Raw genomic sequence first — 27606 nt, forward strand, 5'->3', positions numbered from 1 at the left:
GTAAAAAAAGAACTAAATGAGCTGATAACCTGATAGGACCCCCAAGTGATCCCGAAATTATCCATAAAAAAGCCACGAAATGACCCCGACGTTGTCGCGGATGGATCCCTAAAACCATCCAGAAATTCTCCCGAAGATTCTTCAAAAGTTCACGGAATAGACCCAAAAAAACCCGAAATGACAACGACACGATTCTAGACTTATCCAGAGAATCACACGGAAATGATCACTGAAGGGTACCAAAATGATCCCGAAATAGTCCCGAAAAAGTCCCGGAATGACCCTGACGGGCTCCCGGACGGATCTCAAAAACTATCCAGAAAATATCCAGGAAGGGTTCCTAAATTATCCCGACAGAGTCCAGAAAAAGTTCCGAGGGGATCCACGACGTATCGCGAAAACCATACAGAAATGATTCCGGAAGGGTCCCAAAATGATCCCGAAATAGTCCGGAAATGACCCCGATGCAATCCCGCACGGATCCAGAAATGATCCCGGAAGGGTTCCAAAACTATCCCGAAAAAGTAACAAAAAAATCTCGTGATTGCTCCTACGGCATCCCGGACGGATCCAGAAATGACCTCGGAAGGGTCCCAAATTACCCTGATGGATCTGGCAAACCATCAAGAATTGATGCCGGAAGGGTCCCCAAATATCCCGAAATAATACAGAAAAAGTCATGAAATGACCCCTAAGGGTCTCCAAATGATCCCGAAATAGTCCCGAAAAAGTCCCAAAATTACCCTGATGGGTTCCAGTACAGATCCCGAAATCCATCCAGAAGTGATGCCGGAAGGGTCCCCAAATGATCCCGTATTAGCCCTGAAAAAGTTCCGAAATGACCCAGACGGATCCCGAAAACCATCCAAAAATGATCACGAAATAGTCCCGAAGAAGCCCGAAATGACCCTGATGGGATATTGAACGGATCCCTAAATGACCCTGAAGGGATCACGGACAGATCCCGAAATCCATCCAGGAATGATCTTGGAAGGGTCCCAAAATGATCCTGAAATAGTCTCGGAAAATTCCAGAAATTACCCTGATGGGATCTCGGACGGATCCTGAAAACCATGCTTAAATGATCCCGAAGAAGTCCCGAAATGAACCTGACGAGATCCCGTACGGATCCCGAAAACCATCCAGAAATGATGCCGACAGGGTCCCCAAATGATCCCGTATTAGTCGCGAAAAAGTCCCGAAATGACCCCGACGGGATCCCGGACGGATACCCAAAACCATCTAGAAATGATGCCGGGAGGTACCCCAAATGATTCCCAAAAAGTCCTGAAATGACCCGACGGGATCCGGACGGATACCGAAAACCATGCTTAAATGATCCCGAAATGAACCTGATGGGATCCCGGACGGCTCCCGAAAACCAACCAGAAATGATGCCGGTAGGTACCCCAAATGATCCCGAAATAGTCCCGAAATGACCCCGTCGGGATCACGGACGGATCCCGAGAAAGTCCTGAAATGACCCCGACGGGATCCCGGACGAATACCGAAAACCATCCAGAAATGATGCCGGTGGGTACCTCAAAAAGATCCCGAAATAGTCCCGAAATTACCCTGAAGAGATCCCGGAAACTATCCAGAAATGATGCCCGAAACGCTCCCAAATGATCCCCAAATAGTCCCGAAATGACCCTGATGAGATGCCGGACGGATCCCGAAAACCATCCAGAAATGATGGCGAAAGGGTCCCCAAATGATCCCGTATTAGTCGCGAAATAGTCCGGAAATGACCCCGATGGGATCCCGGAAGGGTCCCATAACTATCCCGAAAAAATAACAAAAAAAATCTCGAAATGACTCCTACGGCATCCCGGACGGATGCAGAAATGACCCCGGAAGGGTCCCCAAATGATCCCAAAATGGTCCCGAAATTACCCTGATGGATCCGGCAAACCATCAAGAATTGATGCCGGAAGGGTCCCTCAAATGATCCCGAAATAATACAGAAAAAGTCATGAAATGAAAAAGTTCCGCAATGACCCAGACGGGCTCCCGGACGGATCCCGAAAAACATCCAAAAATTATCCCGAAATAGTCCCGAAGAAGTCCTGAAATGACCCTGACGGGATCTCGAACGGATCCCTAAATGACCCTAACGGGATCACGGACAGATCCCGGAATCCAAGCAGGAATGATCTTGGAAGGATCCCAAAATGATCCCGAAGTAGTCCCGAAATGACCCCCGCGGGATCCCGAAAACCATCCAGAAATGATCCCGGAAGGGTCTCGATATGACCCTAACGGGATTACAAATAAGGTGAAGCTAATTATAAAACCATGTTAATAAGGCAGCAAGCGCGTTGAAGCGAATGAAGAGTTACAAAGAAACATACAGGTAAAGCTAATAAAAGCGTGCTAATAAAAACAATTGAAGGAGGACGGATGGCGGATGGCGGGAGGAGAAGGAGGACTACTGCTCGATTTTCCAAAATTGTTTAGATCTCGATCTGTATGTGTCAGATACCAAAAACTATTGATTTAGGAGACAATTTATACTGAATTATAACAATTTATAGATTTTACACCAGAGCGGTGAAAAGGGGGAGGAGGGCGGAGGGTGTCACTGCTCACTTTGTAAGCCCTCGACTTATTTGACCCATTGAGTCTGTAATATTGGTGAAGGCCAGTATACGTAAAGTTATAATGTGTAAAAATTATTAAAAAGTAATAGTTTGAAGGGGTCGTGGGAACCGTACCCCCTTTCCATGTTCGAAAAAAGTTTCGCTAGTAGACTATTGTCTGTGTCCCAAATTTCATCAAAATCCGTGTAGCCGTTTTGGCGTGATTCAGTCACAAAGACGAAAAAATATAATAATTAAATTATAACTGTTCTTAGGGGGCGGGACCTTCCACCTTTTGAAAAATATATAGCTAGTAGATCCTTCTAGACTATTGGTTATATGCATGCCAAATTTCATTCAAATCCGTCCAGCCGTTCTTGCGTTATTGAGTCACAAAGACAAACGTCTGGACACACAAACATCCAAACATCCAAACTTTCCCATTTATAATATATACTAGCCTTTACCCGCGGCCCCGTCCGCAAGGAGAAAATTAAATATATGGGCTATTCACGTTAGCCTGCTCATCAAGTTATCTGTTTAAAAAAATGTTTCTAATGCATTTTATTTATGTGATTGAGTAAAAAAAAACTAAATGAGCTGATAACCTGATAGGATCATAAATTTTCCCGACATACTCCAGAAAAAGTTCCGAAATGGCTCCGAGGGGATCCACGACGGATCGCGAAAACCATACAGAGATGATTCCCGAAGGATCCCAAAATGATCCCGAAATAGTCCGGAAATGACCCAGATGGGATCCCGCACAGATCCAGAAATGATCCCGGAAGGGTCGAAAAACTATCCCGGAAAGAAACAAAAAATCCCGAAATGGCTCCTACGCCATCCCGGACGGATCCAGAAATGATTTCGGAAGGGTCCCCAAATGATCCCAAAATGGTCCCGAAATGACCCTGATGGATCCGGCAAACCATCAAGAAATTATGCCGGAAGGGTCCCCAAATGATCCCGAAATAATACAGAAAAAGTCACGAAACGACCCTCAGAGGATCCCCAAATGATCCCGTATTAGCCCCGAAAAGGTCCCGAAATAACCCCGACGGGATCCCGGACAAATCCCGAAACCATCCAGAAATGATGCCGGAAGGGATCCCAAATGATTCCGAAAAAGTCCCGCATTGATTCCGACGGGATCCCGAACGGATACCGAAAATCATCCAGAAGTGATGCCGGAAAGGTCCTCAAATGATCACCTAATAGTCCCAAAATGACCCTGACGGCATCCTGGACTGATCCCGAAATAGTCTCGGAAAAGTCCAGAAATTACCCTGACGGGTTCCCAGACGAATCCTGAAAGCCATCCTTAAATGATCCCGAAAAGTCCCGAAAAGACCCTGACGGGAGCCCGAACGGATCCCGACAACTATCTAGAAATGATGCCGAAAGGGCCCGCAAATGATCCCGTATTAGTCGAGAAAAAGTACCGAAATGACCCCGACGGAATGCCGGACGAATTCCAAAACCCATCCAGAAATGATGCCGGAAGGGACCCCAAATGATCCCGAAATAGTCCCGAAATGACCCTGATGGATCCGGCAAACCATCAAGAAATTATGCCGGAAGGGTCCCCAAATGATCCCGAAATAATACAGAAAAAGTCACGAAACGACCCTTAGAGGATCCCCAAATGATCCCGTATTAGCCCCGAAATAACCCCGATGGGATCCCGGACAAATCCCGAAACCATCCAGAAATGATGCCGGAAGGGATCCCAAATGATTCCGAAAAAGTCCCGCATTGATTCCGACGGGATCCCGAACGGATACCGAAAATCATCCAGAAGTGATGCCGGAAAGGTCCTCAAATGATCACCTAATAGTCCCGAAATGGCCCTTAAGGGGTCCTGGACGGATCCCGTAAACCATCCAGAAATGATCCCGATATAGTCCCGAAGAAGTCCCGAAATGACCCTTACGGGATCTCGAACGCATCCCTAAATGACCCTGACTAGATCCCGGACAGATCCCGAAATCCATCCAGAAATGATCTTGGGAGGGACCCCAAATGATCCCGAAAAAGTCCCGCAATGATTCCGACGGGATCCTGAACGGATACCGAAAACCATCCAGAAGTGATGCCGGAAAGGTCCTCAAATGATCACCTAATAGTCCCGAAATGGCCCTTAAGGGGTCCTGGACGGATCCCGTGAACCATCCAGAAATGATCCCGATATAGTCCCGAAGAAGTCCCGAAATGACCCTTACGGGATCTCGAACGCATCCCTAAATGACCCTGACGGAATCCCGGACAGATCCCGAAATCCATCCGGAAATGATCTTGGGAAGGTCCCAAAATGATCCCGAAATAGTCTCGGAAAAGTCCAGAAATTACCCTGACGGGTTCCCAGACGAATCTTGAAAACCATCCTTAAATGATCCCGAAAAAGTCCCGAAATGACCCTGACGGGACCCCGAAAGGATCCCGAAAACTATCCAGAAATGATGCCGGAAAGGTCCTCAAATGATCTCCTAATAGTTCCGAAAAGACCCTGACGGGAGCCCAAATGGATCCCGACAACTATCTAGAAATGATGCCGAAAGGGCCCGCAAATGATCCCGTATTAGTCGAGAAAAAGTACCGAAATGACCCCGACGGGATGCCGGACGAATCCCAAAAACCATCTAGAAATGATGCAGGAAGGGACCCCAAATGATCCCGAAAAAGTCCCGCAATTATTCGGGATCCTGAACGGATACAGAAAACGATCCAGAAGAGATGCCGGAAAGGTCCTCAAATGATCACCTAATAGTCCCAAAATGACCCTGACGGCATCCCGGACAGATCCCGAAATCCATGCAGAATGATCTTGGGAGGGTCCCAACATGATCCCGAAATAGTCTCGGAAAAGTCCAGAAATTACCCTGACGGGTTCCCAGACGAATCTTGAAAGCCATCCTTAAATGATCCCGAAAAAGTCCCGAAATGACCCTGACGGGACCCCGAAAGGATCCCGAAAACTATCCAGAAATGATGCCGGAAAGGTCCTCAAATGATCTCCTAATAGTTCCGAAAAGACCCTGACGGGAGCCCGAACGGATCCCGACAACTATCCAGAAATGATACCGAAAGGGCCCGCAAATGATCCCGTATTAGTCGAGAAAAAGTCCCGAAATGATCCCGAAAAAGTCCCGCAATTATTCCGACGGGATCCTGAACGGATACCGAAAACCATCCAGAAGTGATGCCGGAAAGGTCCTCAAATGAACACCTAATAGTTGGGATCCCGGACGGATCCCGAAAACCATCCAGAAATGATGCCGAAAGGGTTCCCAAATGATCCCGTATTAGGCGCGAAAAAGTCCCGAAATGACCCCGACGGGATCCCGGACGGATCCCAAAAACCATCCAGAAATGATCCCGAAAAGGTCCCCAAATGACCCCGACGAGATCCCGGACGGATACCGAAAACCATCCAGAAATGATGCCGGTAGGTACCCCAAATGATCCCGAAATGACCCCGTCCGGATCCCGGGGGGATCCCGAAAACTATCCAGAAATGATATCGAAAGGGTCCCCAAATGATCCCGTATTAGTCGAGAAAAAGTCCCGAAATGACCCCGACGGGATCCCGGACGGATCCCGAAAACAATCCAGAAATGATGCCGGAAGAGCCCCAAATGATCCCGAAAAAGTCCCAAATGACCCCGACATACTCCAGAAAAAGTTCCGAAATGGCTCCGAGGGGATCCACGACGGATCGCGAAAACCATACAGAAATGATTCCGGAAGGATCCCAAAATGATCCCGAAATAGTCCGGAAATGACCCAGATGGGATCCGCACCGATCCAGAAATGATCCCGGAAGGGTCCAAAACCCATCCCGGAAAAGTAACAAAAAATTCCGAAATGGCTCCTACGGCATCCCGGACGGATCCAGAAATGATCTCGCAAGGGTCCCCAAATTATCCCAAAATGGTTCCGAAATGACGCTGATGGATCCGGCAAACCATCAAGAAATTATGCCGGAAGGGTCCCCAAAAGATCCGAAATAAAACAGAAAAAGTCACGAAGAGACCCCTAGAGGATCCCTAAATGATCCCGTATTAGCCCCGAAAAGGTTCCGAAATAACCCCGACGGGATCCCGGACAAATCCCGAAAACCATCCACAAATGATGCCGGAAGGGATCCCAAATGATTCCGAAAAAGTCTAGCAATGATTCCGACGGGATCCCGAACGGATACCGAAAATCATCCAGAAGTGATGCTGGAAAGGTCCTCAAATGATCACCTAATAGTCCCGAAATGACCCTTAAAGGATCCTGGACGGATCCCGTAAACCATCCAGAAATGATCCCGATATAGTCCCGAAGAAGTCCCGAAATGACCCTGACGGGATCTCGAACGCATCCTTAAATGACCCTGACAGGATCCCGGACAGATCCCGATATCCATTCAGAAATGATCTTGGGAGGGACCCCAAATGATCCCGAAAAAGTCCCGCAATGATTCCGACGGGATCCTGAACGAATACCGAAAACCATCCAGAAGTTATGCCGGAAAGGTCCTCAAATGATCACCTAATAGTCCCAAAATGACACTGACGGCATCCTGGACTGATCCCGAAATAGTCTCGGAAAAGTCCAGAAATTACCCTGACGGGTTCCCGGACGAATCTTGAAAGCCATCCTTAAATGATCCCGAAAACGTCCCGAAATGACCATGACGAGACTCCGAAAGGATCCCGAAAACTATCCAGAAATGATGCCGGAAAGGTCCTCAAATGATCTCCTAATAGTTCCGAAAAGACGCTGATGGGATCCCGAACGGATCCCTACAACTATCTAGAAATGATGCCGAAAGGGCCCGCAAATGATCCCATATTAGTCGAGAAAGTCCCGAAATGACCCCGACGGGATACCGGACGAATCCCAAAAACCATCCAGAAATGATGCCGGAAGGGACCCCAAATGATCCCGAAAAAGTCCCGCAATTATTCCGACGGGATACTGAACGGATACCGAAAACCATGCAGAAGTGATGCCGGAAAGGTCCTCAAATGATCGCCTAATAGTCCCAAAATGACCCTGACGGCATCCCGGACAGATCCCGAAATCCATCCAGAAATAATCTTGGGAGGGTCCCAAAATGATCCCGAAATAGTCTCGGAAAAGTCCAGAAATTACCCTGACGGGATCCCGGACGAATCCTGAAAACCAATCTTAAATGTTGCCGAAAAGTCCCGAAATGACCCTGATGGGACCCCGAAAGGATCCCGAAAACTATCCAGAAATGATGCCGGAAAGGTCCTCAAATGATCTCCTAATAGATCCGAAAAGACCCTGACGGGATCCTGAACGGATCCCAACAGCTATCCAGAAATGATACCGAAAGGGCCCGCAAATGATCCCGTATTAGACGAGAAAAAGTCCCGAAATGACCCCGACGGGATGCCGGACGAATTCCAAAAAACATTCAGAAATGATGCCGGAAGGGACCCCAAATGATCCCGAAATAGTCCCGAAATGATCTCGTCGGCATCCCGGACGGATCCCGAAAATTATCCAGAAATGATCCCGGAAAGGTCCCCAAATGATCCCCTAATAGTCCCGAAATTACCCTGATGGGATCCCGGACGGATCCCGAAAACCATCCAGAAATGATGCCGAAAGGGTTCCCAAATGATTCCGCATTAGTCGCGAAAAAGTCCCGAAATGACCCCGACGGGATCCCGAAAACCATTCAGAAATGATGCCGAAAGGGTTCCCAAATGATCCCGTATTAGTCGCGAAAAAGTCCCGAAATGACCCCGACGGGATCACGGACGGATCCCGAAAACCATCCAGAAATGATGCCGGAAGAACCCCCAAATGATCCCGAAAAAGTCCCCAAATGACCCCGACGAGATCCCGTACGGATCCCGAAAACCATCCAGAAATGATGCCGGAAGAGCCCCCAAATGATCCCGAAAAAATCCCCAAATGACCCCGACGAGATCGCGGACGGATCTCGAAAACCATCCAGAAATGATGCCGAAAGGGTTCCCAAATGATCCCGTATTAGTCGCGAAAAAGTCCCGAAATGACCGCGACGGGATCCCTGACGGATCCCGAAAACCATCCAGAAATGATGCCGGAAGAGCCCCCAAATGATCCCGAAAAAGTCCCCAAATGACCCCGACGAGATCCCGGACGGATCCCGAAAACCACCCAGAAATGATGCCGAAAGGGTTCCCAAATGATCCCGTATTAGTCGCGAAAAAGTCCCGAAATGACCCCGACGGGATCCCGGACGGATCCCGAAAACCATTCAGAAATGATGCCGAAAGGGTTCCCAAATGATCCCGTATTAGTCGCGAAAAAGTCCCGAAATGACCCCGACGGGATCCCGGACGGATCCCGAAAACCATCCAGAAATGATGACGGAAGAGCCCCCAAATGATCCCGAAAAAGTCCCCAAATGACCCCGACGAGATCCCGGACGGATCCCGAAAACCATCTAGAAATGATGCCGAAAGGGTCCCCAAATGATCCCGTATTAGGCGCGAAAAAGTCCCGAAATGACCCCGACGGGATGCCGGACGAATCCCGAAGATCATCCAGAAATGATGCCTAAAGGGACCCAAAATAACCCCGAAAAAGTCCCGTAATGACCCCGGAAACCATCAAGAATTTATCTCTCGAAGGTACGCAAATGATCCCGAAAGTACCCCGACGGGATCCCGGACGGATCCCGAAAACCATCCAGAAATGATGCCGGAAGGGTACCCAAATGATCGCGAAATAGTCCCGAAATGATTCCGGAATAGTCCCGAAAATGTCCCAAAATAACCCCGACGGGATCCCGGACGGATCCCGAAAACTATACAGAAATGATCCCGGAAGGGTCTCGATATGACCCTTACGGGATTACAAATAAGATGAAGCTAATTATAAAACCATGTTAATAAGGCAGCAGGCGCATTGGAGCGAATGAAAAGTTACATAGAAACATACAGGTAAAGCTAATAAAAGCGTGATAATAAAAACAATTGAAGGAGGGCGGATGGCGGGAGTAGAAGGAGAGGACCACTGATCGTTCCTCCAAAATTGTCTAGATATCGATCTGTATGTGCCAGATACCAAAAACTATTGATTTAGGAGAAAATTTATATTGAGTTATAACAATTTATAGATTTTACACCAGAGGGGGAGATAAAGGGGGGGCCGAGGATGTCACTGCTTACTTTGTAAGTCCTTGACTTATTTGACCCCTTGAGTCTGTGATATTGGTGAAGGCCAGTATACGTAAAGTTATAATGTGTAAAAATTATTAAAAAGTAATTGCTCGTGGGACCCCCACCCCTTTTTCCATGTTCGAAAAAAATTTCGCTAGTAGACTACTGTCTGTGTCCCAAAATTCATCAAAATCCGTGTAGCCATTCTGGCGTAATTCAGTCGCAAAGACGAAAAAATATAATAATTAAATTATAACTGTTCCTAGGGGGCGGGGACCACGCCCTTTTTGAAAAATATATAGCTAGTAGATCCTTCTAGACTATTGGCTATATGTGTGCAAAATTTCATCCAAATCGGTCCAGCCGTTCTTGCGTGATTGAGTCACAAACACAAACGTCTGGACAAACATCCAAACATCCAAACTTTCCCATTGATAATATAAAATTAGATTAACAATTTTTGTTGTTATATCGGCCTACTGATTTTAAGATCGCGGGTTCGAATCGAGCTCAAGGCCTAACAATAATTTTTTATCATTATTATTGTTATGATAAATTTTTTCTTAATTGAAAAAATTTTTAAATTAGAATAGAAGAAAGAAAAAATTTTAGACAACTGCCAAAGCTTGTTGTATAGATCCATTTCGGGAACTGCTAAATTCCTTCATCGGCAACGTTTAGGCGCCGCTGCTATAACCATTCAGCCACCACAGCGGTGGTTTAGATTAGATTAGATTAGATACTACAAATATATGACAGGCGAAGCTCTGGCAACCCCAACTTCCTCATGGAACTAAAGGTGGTGGCGGGATTGCATAGAAGGTTCAATGTGGTCATATTAGTCGTTCCCGATATGGTCGAGCTATTACCTTAATGGTGCTTGTTACCGGGACGTACTGGCTCTATGTTCAGGACCATACGCATTGATAACACTCCCCAAAACTTTCGAGGACCTTCGAACTGTACAACAACAACAACATGGGTTTGTAAGTTGCGAAATATTATAAGGGTACATTTACCCTACTGTTCTTGGCGTGGTCTTATGGCAAATGATGGTGTTTTATTTAAAAATACAAGCTATCTTTCACAAATTAAAAATTTTTGAAACATTTTCTGAAGGGGTTAAGATCTTTCTTCTTTTTGACATTATATTCCGGTTATATATGACGGTGATACAAAGGCTGATGAATTGTATTTTTAGAGGAAAAATTTTATGTAAATTTTATCTGAGAAACAAAAACAAAGCACACATTACAGGTTTAAAATAATAGTACATACGTGGAATAGGAGAACTTAAGTGAATTGCCTAAATATCTTTAAAATAGCAAACAATGTGGAATGAAGTTGCATGCTAGATACCCAGAAGCGTTTTTTAGTATCCCTTAATATTTAAAAATAACTAGTGTGCCACAGTTTGTTAATAATAATGCATAAAGTATATTAAATATAAAGCAATTTATGAATAAAATTAGTTATGAATACCTGAGTTTTAGCAAAATGGCTACTCTATAATAAATAAGTTTAAAGTCGTATTGCCACAAAATTCACTTGATAGGGACATTTTCTTTGTGGTAGATTTAAGAAGTGTCACGCACTCGTCAGTAAACAATAATGGTCACCATCCCTCTACTCCAAAATAGCACTTCATTTACTATAAATGAGCAAAAATAAAGCCAACAACGTTCCTGAAACTAACAACTTTATTTAAAAGTAATGAGTACTCTGAAGTAACATTTAAGTAATATGGGACGCTTGCCAATATGCGATTTGGAACTAATAAGTTATTTTAAAGTGGCCAATATTGGTTAGTCGTTGTTGTTTTTGTTGTGGGTGTCATCCCCCTTGCTGTTACTTTTGTGCTAGTTGTGATAAGCTTTGATTTTTTGAAGCACCGAATTTTCGTCATACTCATCTTGATTTATGTTCCAACTCGTCAGTCAACTCATTGACGTCAACATTCTGTTTCTACATTCCTTACTTCTGGACAATGTGATAATCTGAAAATCCAGCCTTTCAGTTCAGTTGACTCAAAAGTTGTCACTTAATCTTAGAATAAATAAATGCTAGGCCTTATAACCTCCGAATAGATTTTAGGACGAGCTTCTCTTCTAATTTGCGTCGCGCTCCTTTAAATTTTTCCTACAAATTTACATATTGTCACGGATATTACCATCACTAAGTTATACCATCACTAAGGCGATGCCAAGGCCACGATAAGCAGTATTTACGTCAATAATCAAATCATGTATACACATATATAAGGCAGCCGAAAGATGTCACACACAGATGCATTTACTTATACGCCTATGTATGTGCGAAAGACTGTAAACTACAAACATTCACATCAATAATCCAATCATTATGTATCTACACATACGAATAAATAATTGCGTCTACACATATGTACGTATACGAGCAGCGGAGCGGCAATGCACAAACACATGCATATATCTTATCTGAGTTGTCACAAGAGAGAGCAATAATTTGTGCACGTAGTTGTGGCTGGCGATTTTGTAGCCGAAACAACTAGTAAGTTCTGGAAATCGAAGAGCCTAGAAGTATGCAGCGTAAACTATAAAAGCGGGGCAAGCGAGTAAGAAGTAATTCAGTTTGATTTGAGATTTGGATTAAGCGCTATCTAGCGAGCTATAGCAGTATTATTTTGAATAGTAGAGTTTCATTTGAGCTGTCAATCAGTTTGGTTATTAAGTAAACTATTCGTTGCAAAGTACAAGTGTTATTGTGAAGTACTTGAATAAAGGCCATTTTGCATTATTACATATTGGAGTTATTTATTCAACAGTTTAGCGATACGAACTTAGCAGAGGGTTGCAAATTAGAGGATTTGCAAGCAAATTCGTTACAATTGGTGTCAGAAGAGGAATTGTTGAATAAATTCCGAAGACTTCGAATAAACTTGGACATGGCAAAGTTCAGTGAATTGAAGATCCAGCAACTGAAAAAGGAGTTGGAGAACAGTGGATTAAATTCAACTGGCAATAAGATCGAACTTCAAGCACGACTACGAGAGGCAATGGAATTAGAAGGAATTGACGTGGAAGAGTATGTCTTTCATCTTGATGGCGATGAGACAACAAAATTGGAGGAGAAAAATGAAACACCGCAGACAATGGCGAACACAGACTTGAACCTGATATTGGCTGCAATATCGGCACAAATGTCCGAAATGTCATCACAAATATCCACCAACATGTCATCTCAACTGGAATCGCAGAAGACATATATGGCATCCAAGATGGAATCACAGGAGACACGTATTGCAGAAATGTCATCTGAAATAACAGCGAAGATTGAAGCACAAGAGGCACGAATATCCGAAATGTCGGCGCAAATTTCAGCACAGATATCATCGCAGATCTCTGCTCAACTGGAAGAGCAAGAAGAGCGTATCTCAACAAAGCTGGAGGCACAGGAAACAAAATTCTCATCGCAGCTGGAGGCTGTTAGTGAACGACAAAATAAAGTGGAGGCCGAGATGGATGCTTTGAAAGATCGGATTCAGGAGTTACAATTGAACCGTCCAATCACTTCAACGTCTACTCTGAAGTTAAAATCCCCAACGTTTGATGGTTCTGTTCCATTCCAGGTATTTAAGCTCCAATTTGAGAAGACGTCGGCAGCGAATAACTGGAATGCTGAAGATAAAGTTGCAGCTCTGTTCGTGGCATTGAAAGGGCCAGCAGCCGAAATCCTACAGACGATTCCCGAAGGAGAGCGGAACAACTATAAAGCATTGATGGCCGCTGTCGAGAGACGTTATGGAAGCGAGCATAGAAAACAGATATTCCAAATTGAGTTGCAAAACCGCTACCAAAAAGCAAATGAGACATTGCAAGAGTTTGCTTCAGATGTTGAAAGGTTGGCTCATCTCGCAAATGCGGACGTACCCGTGGAATACACCGAGAGGGTAAAAATCCAGAGTTCTATAAATGGCATACGAGGCGTGGAAACGAAGCGAGCTACATACGCAAACCCAAAACTGACATTTGCTGAAACGGTATCACATGCATTGACTCAGGAAACGGCCTCACTATTGAGTAAACCAGCATACAAAGCTCATCGTGTGGAAGTGGAAAGACCAGATTGGGTAGACACAATTTTGGAAGCACTGAAGGGATCACAACAGAAAAATGCCGGAGTGATTAAATGTTTCAAGTGCGGCAACCCAGGTCATATTGCACGAAATTGCAGCACCGGTTCCAATAGCTCCAACAATGTGGGTGGCCGTAAACGCAGAGCTGAAGGAGATGAGCAAATCTCCAAGTCGTTAAACTAAAGCGAGTCAGCCGCAAGGGGCGACAGCTGGCTCCCTCAATTGAATGCCCCATAATCTCTATCTCACAAATTGGAAGAAGGTCAAACAATCTTACTGTCGGAGGACATGTGGATGGAGAGGAACGTTTACTGACTGTAGATACGGGTGCATCTCATTCCATCATTCGAGCGGATTTAGTCAACAAGAAGATAAGACCATTGCATGGAGCAAGATTGCGTACAGCCACTGGAGAAGACAGCACGGTTCTAGGAGAAGTATCATGTGAAGTCGCAATTGGGAACGTCACGGTAGTACACAATTTTATAGTGGCAGAGATTGTTGATGAAATCATAATTGGAGTGGACTTCTTAATCGACCAGGGCATCAAGATCGACATGCAAAGCAAGACGATGCGATATAAGAACATGGATGTACCACTTAATTTCGGCTACGAGAGAGGCTACAGCAGTAAACGAGTGCTGGTGGAAGAGAGTCAGCGAATACCACCAAAATCCGAAGAAGTCATCTGGGCAAAGGTTGATGGAGCTCGTGGGACAAACAAATTGTGGGTTGTCGAAGCAGCAAACAAATCAGCACTGAACATACTTGTAGGAAAAACCCTGGCTATGACAAAACAAGATGGACGTATTCCGGTAAGAGTACTCAATGAGTTCAATTCACCACTCAAACTGACTAAAGGAGCTATTTTGGGAAGATGCCAAGAGGCTGAAGTAGTTATTAACTGTGAACAGCTCCAGGAACACGTTTCAGCTAGTAATACTAATCTTTCAAATGACATCACGGCATGGACGCAGGGGCTAGAGGAAGCATATCAGAGTAAGGCAAAACAACTGCTCCTAAAGTACGCGAACATATTTGACCAGGATGGTTCTAAACCAGGCCGCACCAACGTTGTGAAACATCAAATTGACACTGGAGATGCGAGGCCGATCCGTCAAGCTCCACGTAGTGTTCCACTGGCGAGGCGGGAAGTTGTGAGTCAAATTATACAAGAAATGAGCGACAGCGGCGTCATCGAACCATCAGCTAGTCCATGGAGCTCACCGGTAGTACGTGTAAAGAAGAAGGATGGAAAAATGAGGTTTTGCGTGGACTACCGGAAGTTGAATGACGTTACGAAAAAGGATAGCTACCCATTGCCAAGAATTGACGACACTCTGGACTCGCTCTCTGGTACGAAATGGTTTTCCACACTGGACTTGAAAAGCGGCTACTGGCAAGTGGAGGTAAAGGAGCAAGACAAAGAGAAAACAGCCTTCAGCGTCGGAGATGGTCTTTGGCAATTTACAGTAATGCCCTTTGGACTATGTAATGCACCAGCTACTTTCGAGGGACTCATGGACCAGGTATTGAAAGGTCTACATTGGAAAACATGCTTGGTGTACCTGGACGACATCATCGTATTGGGCAAGAATTTCGATGAACATCTTAAGAACTTGGAGGAAGTTTTCCAAAGAATAGCTGGCGCTGGTCTGAAGTTAAGTCCCAAAAAGTGTTCGCTGTTTAAAAAGGAAGTAAATTATTTGGGTCACAAGGTAACGACAGAGGGCATCTGCACTGCGAACGAAAAGATAGTGGCTGTAAAGGATTGGCCAAGACCACAGAACCTACATGAATTAAGAAGTTTCCTTGGGCTGTGCACATATTACCGCCGATTTGTACAACATTTTTCCAGCGCAGCCCATAGCCTCCATGAGCTTACAAGAAAAAATAAAGCTTTTGAATGGAAGAAGGAGCAAGAAGTGGCTTTCCAAACATTGAAGGAGCGTTTATGCACTGCCCCAATGTTAGCATATCCGATTCCAGGAGCAACATTTATTCTAGATACAGATGCGAGTGGATATGCTATAGGAGGCGTTTTATCACAACTGGTCGATGGACAGGAGAAGGTAGTTGCATATTACAGCCGGTCGATTGGAAAACCAGAGAGGAACTACTGCGTTACGCGGAGAGAGCTGTTGGCATTGGTAGAGTGCGTTAAACATTTTCACAAATACCTCTACGGCCAGCGATTCCGTGTCAGGACAGATCACGCAGCTTTAAAATGGCTACTGCAGTTCCGTAATCCGGAAGGACAATTGGCACGGTGGATCGAGCGACTACAAAGCTATGACTTTTCCATTGAGCATCGAAAAGGTAGTACCCATGGAAATGCCGATGCAATGTCACGAAGACCATGTAGTTTGGAATGCAAGCACTGTTCAAAAGCCGAGGCTAAAGAAGACATTATAGATGTCCGGCTAATGACTATAACATGTACAGATGAATGGGACAAAGAACAGCTAAGAAAGCGCCAGCTAGAAGATGCAGATCTGTCACGTGTTATGCAAGGGCTCGAACGAAATGAAAGACCAAACAGAGAAGAGATGTCAGCAGAGAGTCCCATTGGGAAGTCATATTGGGCACAGTGGAACAGTTTAGAATTGATATCCGATTGCCTTCATCGAGTATGGGAGAGTGAGGATGGTAAATACAAGAATAAACTGATAGTTGTTCCCAGAAAGAGGATTCCTGATGTGCTCAGCGAGCTGCATAATGGTCCAAGCGGAGGTCATCTTGGAATCACGAAGACGCTCGAGAAGATTAAACAGAGATTCTATTGGGTTGGTTGCCGTCAGTCGGTCACTGAGTGGATTGCGAACTGCGAGGTTTGCAGCAGAGCGAAAGGGCCCAGAACACGAAGTCATGGCCAGATGAAGCAATATAACTCAGGTGCGCCATTTGAAAGGATCGCTATGGATGTCGCCGGTCCATTTCCTACTAGCAACGGCGGAAACAAATATGTACTGGTAGTTATGGATTATTTCAGCAAATGGCCAGAGGTATACCCAATCCAAAATCAAGAAGCGGAAACGGTAGCAGAAGTGTTTATAAACAATTGGGTTGCAAGGTATGGTGTACCAATGGAGTTACATTCTGACCAAGGCAGGAATTTCGAATCAGCTGTGTTCCAGGAAATGTGTAAGTCATTGGGCATTCGAAAAACACGGACAACTGCATTGCATCCTCAATCCGATGGTATGGTAGAACGATTCAATAGAACATTGGAGGAGCATTTAAGGAAAGTAGTGGACAAGTACCATAAAGAATGGGATACCCGCATACCATTATTCTTGATGGCTTACCGATCAGCAGTGCATGAGACAACGGGCCAAACCCCTGCAAAAGTAATTTTCGGCAATGACCTTAGACTGCCAGCTGATTTGAAGTTTGGGATAGATGCCAATGCGGAGAGAAATGTCAGGAAATCCACTAGTGATTTGGAAGAAGAGCTAAGAGAAATACATGATCTGATAAGGCAACGAACAAAGATTATGAGTGACAAGATGAAAGCCAGATATGATAAAGCAATTAATTCAGAAGGTTTTCAGGAAGGAGATTTGGTGCTGTTATACAACCCGCAACGAAAAAAAGGTTTGTCCCCGAACTTGCAGTGTAATTGGGAACGCCCATACAAAGTTGTAAAACGGATCAACGATGTAGTGTACCGCATACAAACCATCGGTAAACCACGAACCAAAATGAAAGTGGTTCATTTGGAGAGATTAGCAGCGTTTAGATCGAGAGATTTGTCTGACCGGGAAGATCAGACTTAGGTGGAGGGCAGTGTCACGGATATTACCATCACTAAGTTATACCATCACTAAGGCGATGCCAAGGCCACGATAAGCAGTATTTACGTCAATAATCAAATCATGTATACACATATATAAGGCAGCCGAAAGATGTCACACACAGATGCATTTACTTATACGCCTATGTATGTGCGAGAGACTGTAAACTACAAACATTCACATCAATAATCCAATCATTATGTATCTACATAAACGAATAAATAATTGCGTCTACACATATGTATGTATACGAGCAGCGGAGCGGCAATGCACAAACACATGCATATATCTTATCTGAGTTGTCACAAGAGAGAGCAATAATTTGTGCACGTAGTTGTGGCTGTCGATTTTGTAGCCGAAACAACTAGTAAGTTCTGGAAATCGAAGAGCCTAGAAGTATGCATCGTAAACTATAAAAGCGGGGCAAGCGAGTAAGAAGTAATTCAGTTTGAGTTGAGCTATCAATCAGTTTGATTAAGCCCCCGATCTGGCGGCCAATAGTAGAGTTTCATTTGAGTTATTAATCAGTTTGGTTATTAAGCCAGCGAGTAGCAAAGTATAAGTGTCATTGTGAAGTACTTTAATAAAGGCCATTTTTCCATTATTCAATATTGGAGTTATTTATTCAACAGTTTAGTGATTCGAACTTAGCAGAGGATTGCAAATAAGAGGATTTGCAAGTAAATTCGTTACAATTGGTGTCAGAAGAGGAATTGTTGAATAAATTCCGAAGACTTCGAATAAACTTGGACATGGCAAAGTTAAGTGAATTGAAGATCCCGCAACTGAAGAAGGAGTTGGAGAGCCGTGGATTGAATACAAGCGGCGTTAAACTCGAACTTCAGGCACGGCTACGAGAGGCAATGGAAGCAGAAGGAATTGATGTGGAAGAGTATGTCTTTCATCTTGATGGCGAGGAGACAACAAAAATTGAAGAGAAAAACGAAACATCGCAGACGGTTACCAGTACAGACTTGAACATGATTTTAGCTGCAATATCTGCTCAAACATCGACAGTGTCATCTCAACTGGCATATCAACTGGAAGCACAAGAGGCACGTATAACAGAAATGTCATCACAAATATTCACCAACATGTCATCACAACTGGAAGAACAGAAAACGTATATGTCATCACAGATGGAATCCCAAGAGACACGTATAACAGCGAAGATTGAATCACAGGAGACACGTATCTCAGAAATGTCGTCAGAAATAACATCTAAAATTGAAGCGCAAGAGGCACGTATATCAGAAATGTCGACACAAATTTCAGCACAGGTATCATCGCAGATCTCTGCATAACTAGAATCGCGTATGGAAGAGAAACTAACGCAGTTTCAGGAAGGGTTCAGTGGGCGACAAGATAAAATGGAGGCCGAAATAGATGCTTTGAAGGATCGGATTCAGGAGTTACAATTGAACCGTCCAATCACTTCAATGTCTACTCTGAAGGTAAAATCCCCAACGTTTGATGGTTCTGTTCCATTCCATGTATTTAAGCCCCAATTTGAGAAGACGTCGGCAGCGAACAGCTGGAATGCTGAAGATAAAGTTGCAGCTCTGTTCGTGGCATTGAAAGGGCCAGCAGCCGAAATCCTACAGACGATTCCCGAAGGAGCGCGGAACAACTATGAAGCATTGATGGCCGCTGTCGAAAGACGTTATGGAAGCGAGCATAGGAAACAAATATTCCAAATTGAGTTGCAAAACCGTCACCAAAGAGCGAATGAGACTTTGCAGGAGTTTGCCTCGGATGTTAAAAGGTTGGCTCATCTCGCGAATTCGGACGCACCCGTGGAATACACCGAGAGGGTAAAAATACAGAGTTTTATAAATGGCATACGGGACGTGGAAACGAAGCGAGCTACATACGCAAACCCAAAGCTCACATTTGCTGAAACGGTATCACATGCATTGACTCAGGAAACTGCCTCCCTATTAAGTAAACCAGCATATAAGGCTCATCGTGTAGAAGTAGAAAGGCCAGAATGGGTAGATACAATTTTGGAAGCACTGAAGGGATCACAACAGAAAAATGCCGGAGTTATTAAGTGTTTCAAGTGCGGCAACCCAGGTCATATTGCACGACATTGCAGCACCGGTCCCAATAGCTCCAACAATGTGGGTGGCCGTAAACGCAGAGCTGAAGGAGATGAGCAAATCTCCAAGTCCACTCAATCGTTAAATTAAAGCGAGTCAGCCGCAAGGGGCGACAGCTGGCTCCCTCAGTTGAATGCCCCATAATCTCTATCTCACAAATTGGAAGAAGATCAAACAATCTTACTGTCGGAGGACATGTGGATGGAAAGGAACGTTTACTGACTGTAGATACGGGTGCATCTCATTCCATCATTCGAGCGGATTTAGTCAACAAGAAGATAACACCATTGCATGGAGCAAGATTGCGTACAGCCACTGGAGAAGACAGCACGGTTCTAGGAGGGGTATCATGTGAAGTCGCAATTGGGAACGTCACGGTAGTACACAATTTTATAGTGGCAGAGATTGTTGATGAAATCATAATTGGAGTGGACTTCTTAATCGACCAGGGCATCAAGATCGACATGCAAAGCAAGACGATGCGATATAAGAACATGGATGTACCACTTAATTTCGGCTACGAGAGAGGCTACAGCAGTAAACGAGTGCTGGTGGAAGAGAGTCAGCGAATACCACCAAAATCCGAAGCAGTCATCTGGGCAAAGGTTGATTGGAGATCGTGGGACAAACAAATTGTGGGTTGTCGAAGCAGCAAACAAATCAGCACTGAACATACTTGTAGGAAAAACCCTGGCTATGACAAAACAAGATGGACGTATTCCGGTAAGAGTACTCAATGAGTTCAAGTCACCATTCAATTTGACCAAAGGAGCTATTTTGGGAAGATGCCAAGAGGCCGAAGTAGTTATTAACTGTGAACAGCTCCAGGAATACGTTTCATCTAGTAATACTGATCTTTCAAATGATATCACGGCATGGACGCATGGGCTAGAGGAAGCCTATCAGAGTAAGGCAAAACAACTGCTCATAAAATACGCGAACATATTTGACCAGGATGGTTCCAAACCAGGCCGCACCAATGTTGTGAAACATCAAATTGACACTGGAGATGCGAGGCCGATCCGTCAAGCTCCACGTAGTGTTCCACTGGCGAAGCGGGAAGTTGTGAGTCAAATCATACAAGAAATGAGTGACAGTGGCGTCATCGAACCATCAGCTAGTCCATGGAGCTCACCGGTAGTACTTGTAAAGAAGAAGGATGGAAAAATGAGGTTTTGCGTGGACTACCGAAAGTTGAATGACGTTACGAAAAAGGATAGCTACCCGTTACCAAGAATTGACGACACTCTGGACTCGCTATCTGGTACGAAATGGTTTTCCACACTGGACTTGAAAAGTGGCTACTGGCAAGTTGAGGTGAAGGAGGAAGATAAAGAGAAAACAGCCTTCAGTGTCGGTGATGGTCTTTGGCAATTTACAGTGATGCCTTTTGGACTTTGCAATGCACCAGCTACTTTTGAGAGACTCATGGACCAGGTACTGAAAGGACTACATTGGAAAACATGCTTGGTGTACCTGGACGACATCATCGTATTGGGCAAGAGTTTTGATGAACATCTTAAAAACTTGGAGGAAGTTTTCCAGAGAATAGCTGGCGCTGGTCTGAAGTTAAGTCCCAAAAAGTGTACGCTGTTTAAAAAGGAAGTAAATTATTTGGGCCACAAGGTAACGACAGAGGGCATCTGCACTGCGAACGAAAAGATAGAGGCTGTAAAGGATTGGCCAAGACCACAGAACCTACATGAATTAAGAAGTTTCCTTGGGCTGTGCACATATTACCGCCGATTTGTACAAAATTTTTCTAGCATACTTTCAAACACAAAGAAAAAAGTGTAACTCTTTACAAAACTAAGTGAGCTTCACAAAACCGGCCCCAGGTCTGCGTAGTATATACTTTACTATACAATTTCGCAAAACTCCTTTTTATTAATTCTAGTGACGTTTACAGCTTCCAGCGTGTGTTTACATATATAATTTTCCTTTAATGGGACTCATATTTCGGAAAAATTACAATAAAGTTGCCTTCAAATAACATTTTAGTATACATATATGCATGAACTTTTAATAATAATATGAATAAGTTGGCACAATATACCTCCGCTGAGATGTAGTCAGAGTTCTTTCCAAAATTTTCGTCGAACTACTTAAATTTAGTTCTACCGATTGGCAGGGCTGAATCTATGTGTTTTATGCCGACTTCGAACGGGAAGCAGATGAATTTTCGCAGAAAAGCTTTTAATGACAGAAATACACTCCCAGTGTTTGCAATATCACTTCCAAGGGCGACCCCGCTCAGGCAACTGTTTTCAAAAGTATTTTGATGTAGCTTTTCTCGGGGCTTCAACCCAGCGCCGCTGTAATATTCAGACTTGTAAAACTGGTTTACAAAAAAACAAAGCAATACCCAAGGTAAACAAAAAAACGCGTAGACAAATAAACAGTATAAAAATAAACGAACACGATTATCTTTTCTAGGCAAATAATCGCTTGGGCTTGCTTTTAAGGATCCACTTAGGCACGTCACTGCTTGCAGTCCTGCAAGTGGGTCTTATTCGATTAAAATGGCCAGTGTCGTAGGGTGGAAATTTTGGTGTATGTTACTTATACATACGTTTTGTATATAAACTCTACCAGATTTATTGAGGGTTTTCCCCTTTTTGGATATCCAGAAGATCTGAAAGATATAACTGGGTTAAGGTACATTGCCGAAAATGGAACGAAAAATTACAATGAAGGTGGCACAACAATGAAATCAATTTGTCTCTAAAGGAAATTTGACAAGAGATGACGGAAAATTGGTCCAATATACGGTAAACATCCGATAACTATATCCTAATTCGGTGTTAGGGATTCTCATTTAAGGTATTTTGATTTGGAGATTTTTAAATTTGGGATAAATCATCTTATCACTCTTCTATATTATAATTTTAGCTTCTGACCAGCATCTTTCGAGATAATTAGCCTTGTCACACCGTAGGTAAAGAGAGGTTGACAATAAGGTACAATAAGGTACCAAAATAAAATAGCACAAAATATTCAAATAACTTACTGAATAATTGGCGCTTAACCGTTTAAACCGCTTATTCAAATAACTACCCTTACCATTAATTAGCGTGCCCACTGTAACATGATATCCAATGGGAAATATCATCAGCACATCTTGCCGCGTTTTCAAACTCAACTCAAAGGAATCATGATTGAAATCCACACATTTAACAACTTCATACTCATATTCCAGTTCTTCTATATCACCAGTTAATTCTTTCGACACTGTATGAACGCCGTACATTTGCCATAATGCTGGCTCAACCTTCAAGAGCGTAACTTCGATTTTGCCAGTTTCACTATATACGCGCGCCACAGTTGGCGGCCACACAACCGCATCGTGCAATTCGAAATCGAAAATGTGTTGAACGTGTTCGATTTGTACTAGAAATTTTAAAGTTTTTGCGTTCTTGCGTTTCATCACCAAGCCTGGATTACAGAGCTGCCGCGTATAAATAAAGATAGCTAAATCTTGACGTTTCTGAATCCAGTCGAAGCGAGGTGTTATCTGAGTGGGGGTGGCATTATTCGATTTAACGCCTACTGAAAGTGGTTTGGTAAAGTTAGCTATGGGCTCGTGCAATTTATTCTCCGTTATGGTATCCATTTTTACTTTCGCACGTAGTGGACCTATGTAACATTTTCCCAACAATTGTTGATAGTTCACCCAGGCGTGTACATCATCGAAGAGCTTGGTGGCATCGCGACCCACACCTCGCATTAACTCATCGACTCCTGTACTTAAATGAAAGGAAAATGTCTTATTCGTTTCCTATGTATATTATGATGCCGAAAATATTTACTAACCTCCCGGATGAAAGTCCATGTAGCGTGTAACATTAAACACTTTTCCACGTATAGCTAGCCAGGCATTGTCCCGTGTATTATGTAGCGCCAAATCATCACTGGTTACTGGCGTCACCCGCCCACGTGTGCCCGCTAAGTCCACACCTGAGTTTCCAAGTCGTATCCAATCCATTAAAGAGTGTCCCGGTTTAAGTGCACATTTGTTGCGTGGATTTCCTGTAGCGGAGCCTGTATTGAGTTTTTGTGGTACGGTAGTGGCAGGTGTTAGCATTTGCCGGTTGAGGACGGTGTTGGAAGTTGTAAATTGTTTATGGACATATCGTTGTTGGGTTTGGACATTTTTTCTGGATAAATTAGAAAAAGACATATACATACACTTATCGACAAAATAATAGGTCTACACAGCTCTTGTTCTCTGGCAATACAAGATTTTGAAAATGAAAAAAAAAATTAGTAATAGTTTGAAACAGGGCTCGACTGTAAAGGTGCAGGGAAATAACGACCGCACGCAAAAAAAAAAAAAAAAGAGAAATAACGCCTGCGGGTATTATTTCCTTTTCATATTATTGTTTATATCTGTGTCAGATATCATCCAAATCCGCTCATCGGGATTTAAAAAAACAACCGTCGTTCCGTTCTATTGGCAATCTGCGTGCCAAATTTCATCCATCCATAGGTACTACCCAAGAAGGGCCTAAAAATACTACGCAGGAAAACAACGCCTGTGGTCTGTATTTCCTTTTGTGGGTGGGTTTATTTTTATTTTCTGAGTTGAAATGGAAAAGTTTTAGTCAACGCAACTGAATGGCTGGATCTTCAGAGTATCCCATTGTTCACAACTAAGAAATATGGAAACAGACTATTGAAGTCAATGAGATGATTGACGACCTGAGAAAATGTCATGAAATCGCGGATGAGTATCTGGGCGGCTTGTAACACGAAAGCTAGGGATCGGAGATACACGGTCCCGAGATCCAACGCTTATCTGTGTAAACGAAGCGTTAAGAGGTAGCTTCACTGAGCAGAAATTGATGGCTCGCGTAAAAATATAAAGTAGCAAAGGTTTTACAGCAACGATGCTTCAAAAAATCAGAGTTTATAGAAATTTATTGATAACAAAAAAGAATATATGTGGCCTATCGAAACTTTATTTTAAACAGCTCTGAAAACGTTTAGACAAACATGAAATGGCTGTGTGATCAAATCCGACAGACATGGTTCCGACCTTTTCTATCTATCCACCTGCCTCTTCACTGGATAACCCTCCTGCTCTGGCTAACCCTTTTTATTTTCTCTCATTTCCTCTCCACTCTGCATTTACTAGTTTACCTTAATCGGCCTATTCAGCTTGCCTATCCATTTCATTCTCCGTAAATCTTACCATTTTTCCTCTTACACTTCCTGCTCTTGCTCTTATCCAAGTTTAACCTTAGAACCGTGACATGGCCAAACAACCTAATCTCGTGACTTGGGCACTCAGTGCCCAGGAGTGTATTTTGTATGAAAATTTAAGCTTTTTAAGAGGTTTTTTAATGAAAAAGCGAATATTTCGCTTATTTATTTATATAATTCAATGAAACATATTTATTTTGTTATAAACAGATATTTTTTAATATATAAAAGTAAAAATCGTATAAAGTTTAAGTTTTGGATCTCTCAAATGGGTGAAGTTCTCTGCTGTCTTTTTGATGCGTTTTGATTTGCCATTGACGTTGTTGGAATATTGTCCTCGTCTTCACCAATATCTGAGCCTGTATCCGCGTCGTATTTTTCGAAGTAGCACTTTTCGCAAGTCTTTATATAGTGTTTGGTGCAGGTCGGAGTAAGACAATGGTCGCAAACTGCCGTTGTTTTGTTGTCGACTTTAGCAGTTCTGCAGGTTTCACTCCGTCGTTTTAAAGTGTTTACCTGGGAAAGGAAAATAATGAAATTGTTTTGAAATTATATAGCTAGGAAAACTTACCTGTACTGTTGGACGCGATCTCGATACTGAAGGAACTATTTTAAAATCTATCAAGTCCATTGCAATTTTAGTTGTAGAATCAATTTTTGTTTTGCATCGATTGTGCAATTGTTTCTCTGATAGCTCCATTGCCAAGTATTTCAAAAATATTTGGCGCTTTTCAGACTTATGGATGTAAAAAGCTTTGGAAATTGGGGCTTATTTGCTCTTATTGTGCCCACCAAGGTCGTATTCCGTGCAAGCAATTCCTCTGCCAAATCGTAGCTTGTGTAAAAGTTGTCCATCGTGATATTCACACCCTTATCCAAATAGCGATTACTGAGTCGCATTACGAGACTGCGCGCGATGCCAGTAGACCTCTGTTCATTAGGCTGTGAACCCAAATATACCTCACCTGAAACGGGATAATTGGTTTTTGCGTCAACAAGCCATAATATTTTTATGCCATATTTTCCAGGATAAGATGGAATATATTGGCGGAAACTGCATCGGTTTCTTGTTGAAGTAACTGCTCATCAATTGTCAATTCTTTACATGGAATGTAGGGCCTCGTCAAATTCTCCAAGAATAATGCCCACACATGACGAATTGCCGCCAACTTATCGTGCCATAATCTCTCAGCGTCCTGGAATCGTCAAAGTGTAAAAAAAAGCGGCACAATGCTCAAACCGATACAATGACATCACTGCTCTATAAAAGGGCATGTTCATTTTGTGAGAAGGATCTTTAGATTGAACTAAGTTTACTTTTTCAGCACCGGCGTATAAAATTATTGCAATAAAAGCATATATTTCATCAACATTCGTGTCCTGCCAATATCTTAATTTTTTTGGAACTGCTTTACGCATATTGCCTTCAATTACTCTTTTAGCTTTCCTATTCGTATCAAGAGCAATACCTTCAACAAGAGACACTGGGAAAATGCGTATGAATGCGTCTCTTTTTCACTCAAATCTTTCCGTGCATATGGACGTTGATTGTCTGCGCATTTCCAATGTCAGTTCTGCTCGCCGTTCTTCAGTTTGACTTGGCATTGACCACCATACAGTTCGGTCGTTCCTTCCTTGGCCACAATATTTTTCTCCACGGTTTCTCCCAATAGGTAAATTTAAAAAAATACGTTTTCAGCGGGATCCATATTCTTCAGCGATGGTCATATTCTTCAAAACGTGGGTCTGGAATGAGCGGTGCATTTTCCTCTCCAAAGTCAGACCGGTCGCTGGGTATTGGTTCATCATCGCCTTCAAATGTAGGGTCGTTTCCACCATCATCTCATCGTTTTCGCGAGCATTGAAATAATTTGCAAGAATTTCCTTTTCTTCTTCAGTCAATTCACGGCGTAGGTTTGCCAAATAAACTGCTAATTGCTCACTCGTTTCAAACAAAATTTTTATAAAATATGAGATGAATATGTTCACTTGAAACTTTTAGGCGGATCTGATAAAAATGTAAAATATCCTCCAAAATCCGTTAGAAATTTATATGTTTCCATACAATTCACGTGGCTGGAGGAAGGGGTTCCAAACCTCCAAAGGCAAGGCACGAACGCGCGGTTTGAGGTGGTGGATAAAGCGCAAATCCCCACGGTACCAAAATTTAAGGTATGGATACCATGCGTGATGAAGTCGGAGGATACACTGCGACTTCTGCAGAATCAGAATCCGAACATACCGATACAGGATTGGAAGGTACTTACTGTATCTCGGCCTACCGAGGATGGTCAGTTCTACATCTTCCAAATAAACAAGCAGGCGGAGGATATTTTGTACACGCAGCTTGGTAAAATGTCCTTTGGCACTGGCAAAATTTACATGCGACTCAGGAAAAGAAGTCCCGAGGATAAAAACCCTAACACGCTAGAGGTGGCAGAAGTCGAAAAGGACCTCAAAAGCCTAAGGGAAAAAGACAGGTGGAGGTCCCCGACGTCACCACGAACGTGCTAGAAGAGGACCAACCGCTAAATTCGGCTGTGACTCGCACAGAGGAACACCCTGCACAACAGTCACGAGAGGCTGAAGGGGGCCTCGAATACTCTAAACCAAAAGGGCAAGGGGAGGACG

The 27606-nt window shown here is 43.5% G+C and overlaps 1 protein-coding gene across 1 annotated transcript in view; it reads right to left on the reverse strand.

Moving 5' to 3' along the window:
* The window catches only part of LOC137243060 (cytochrome b5 reductase 4), a 42637-nt gene extending 18715 nt beyond the window's left edge, over positions 1–23922 (reverse strand). The window contains 3 exon segments of the mRNA XM_067770231.1: positions 22834–23511; positions 23584–23874; positions 23877–23922. Coding sequence (XP_067626332.1) covers positions 22834–23511; positions 23584–23874; positions 23877–23922 — 1015 coding nt within the window.
* Between the last annotated feature and the right edge of the window lie 3684 nt (positions 23923–27606).

This window comes from Eurosta solidaginis, chromosome 3 (genome assembly GCF_040869045.1).
Source record: "Eurosta solidaginis isolate ZX-2024a chromosome 3, ASM4086904v1, whole genome shotgun sequence".
Lineage (NCBI taxonomy): Eukaryota > Metazoa > Arthropoda > Insecta > Diptera > Tephritidae > Eurosta > Eurosta solidaginis.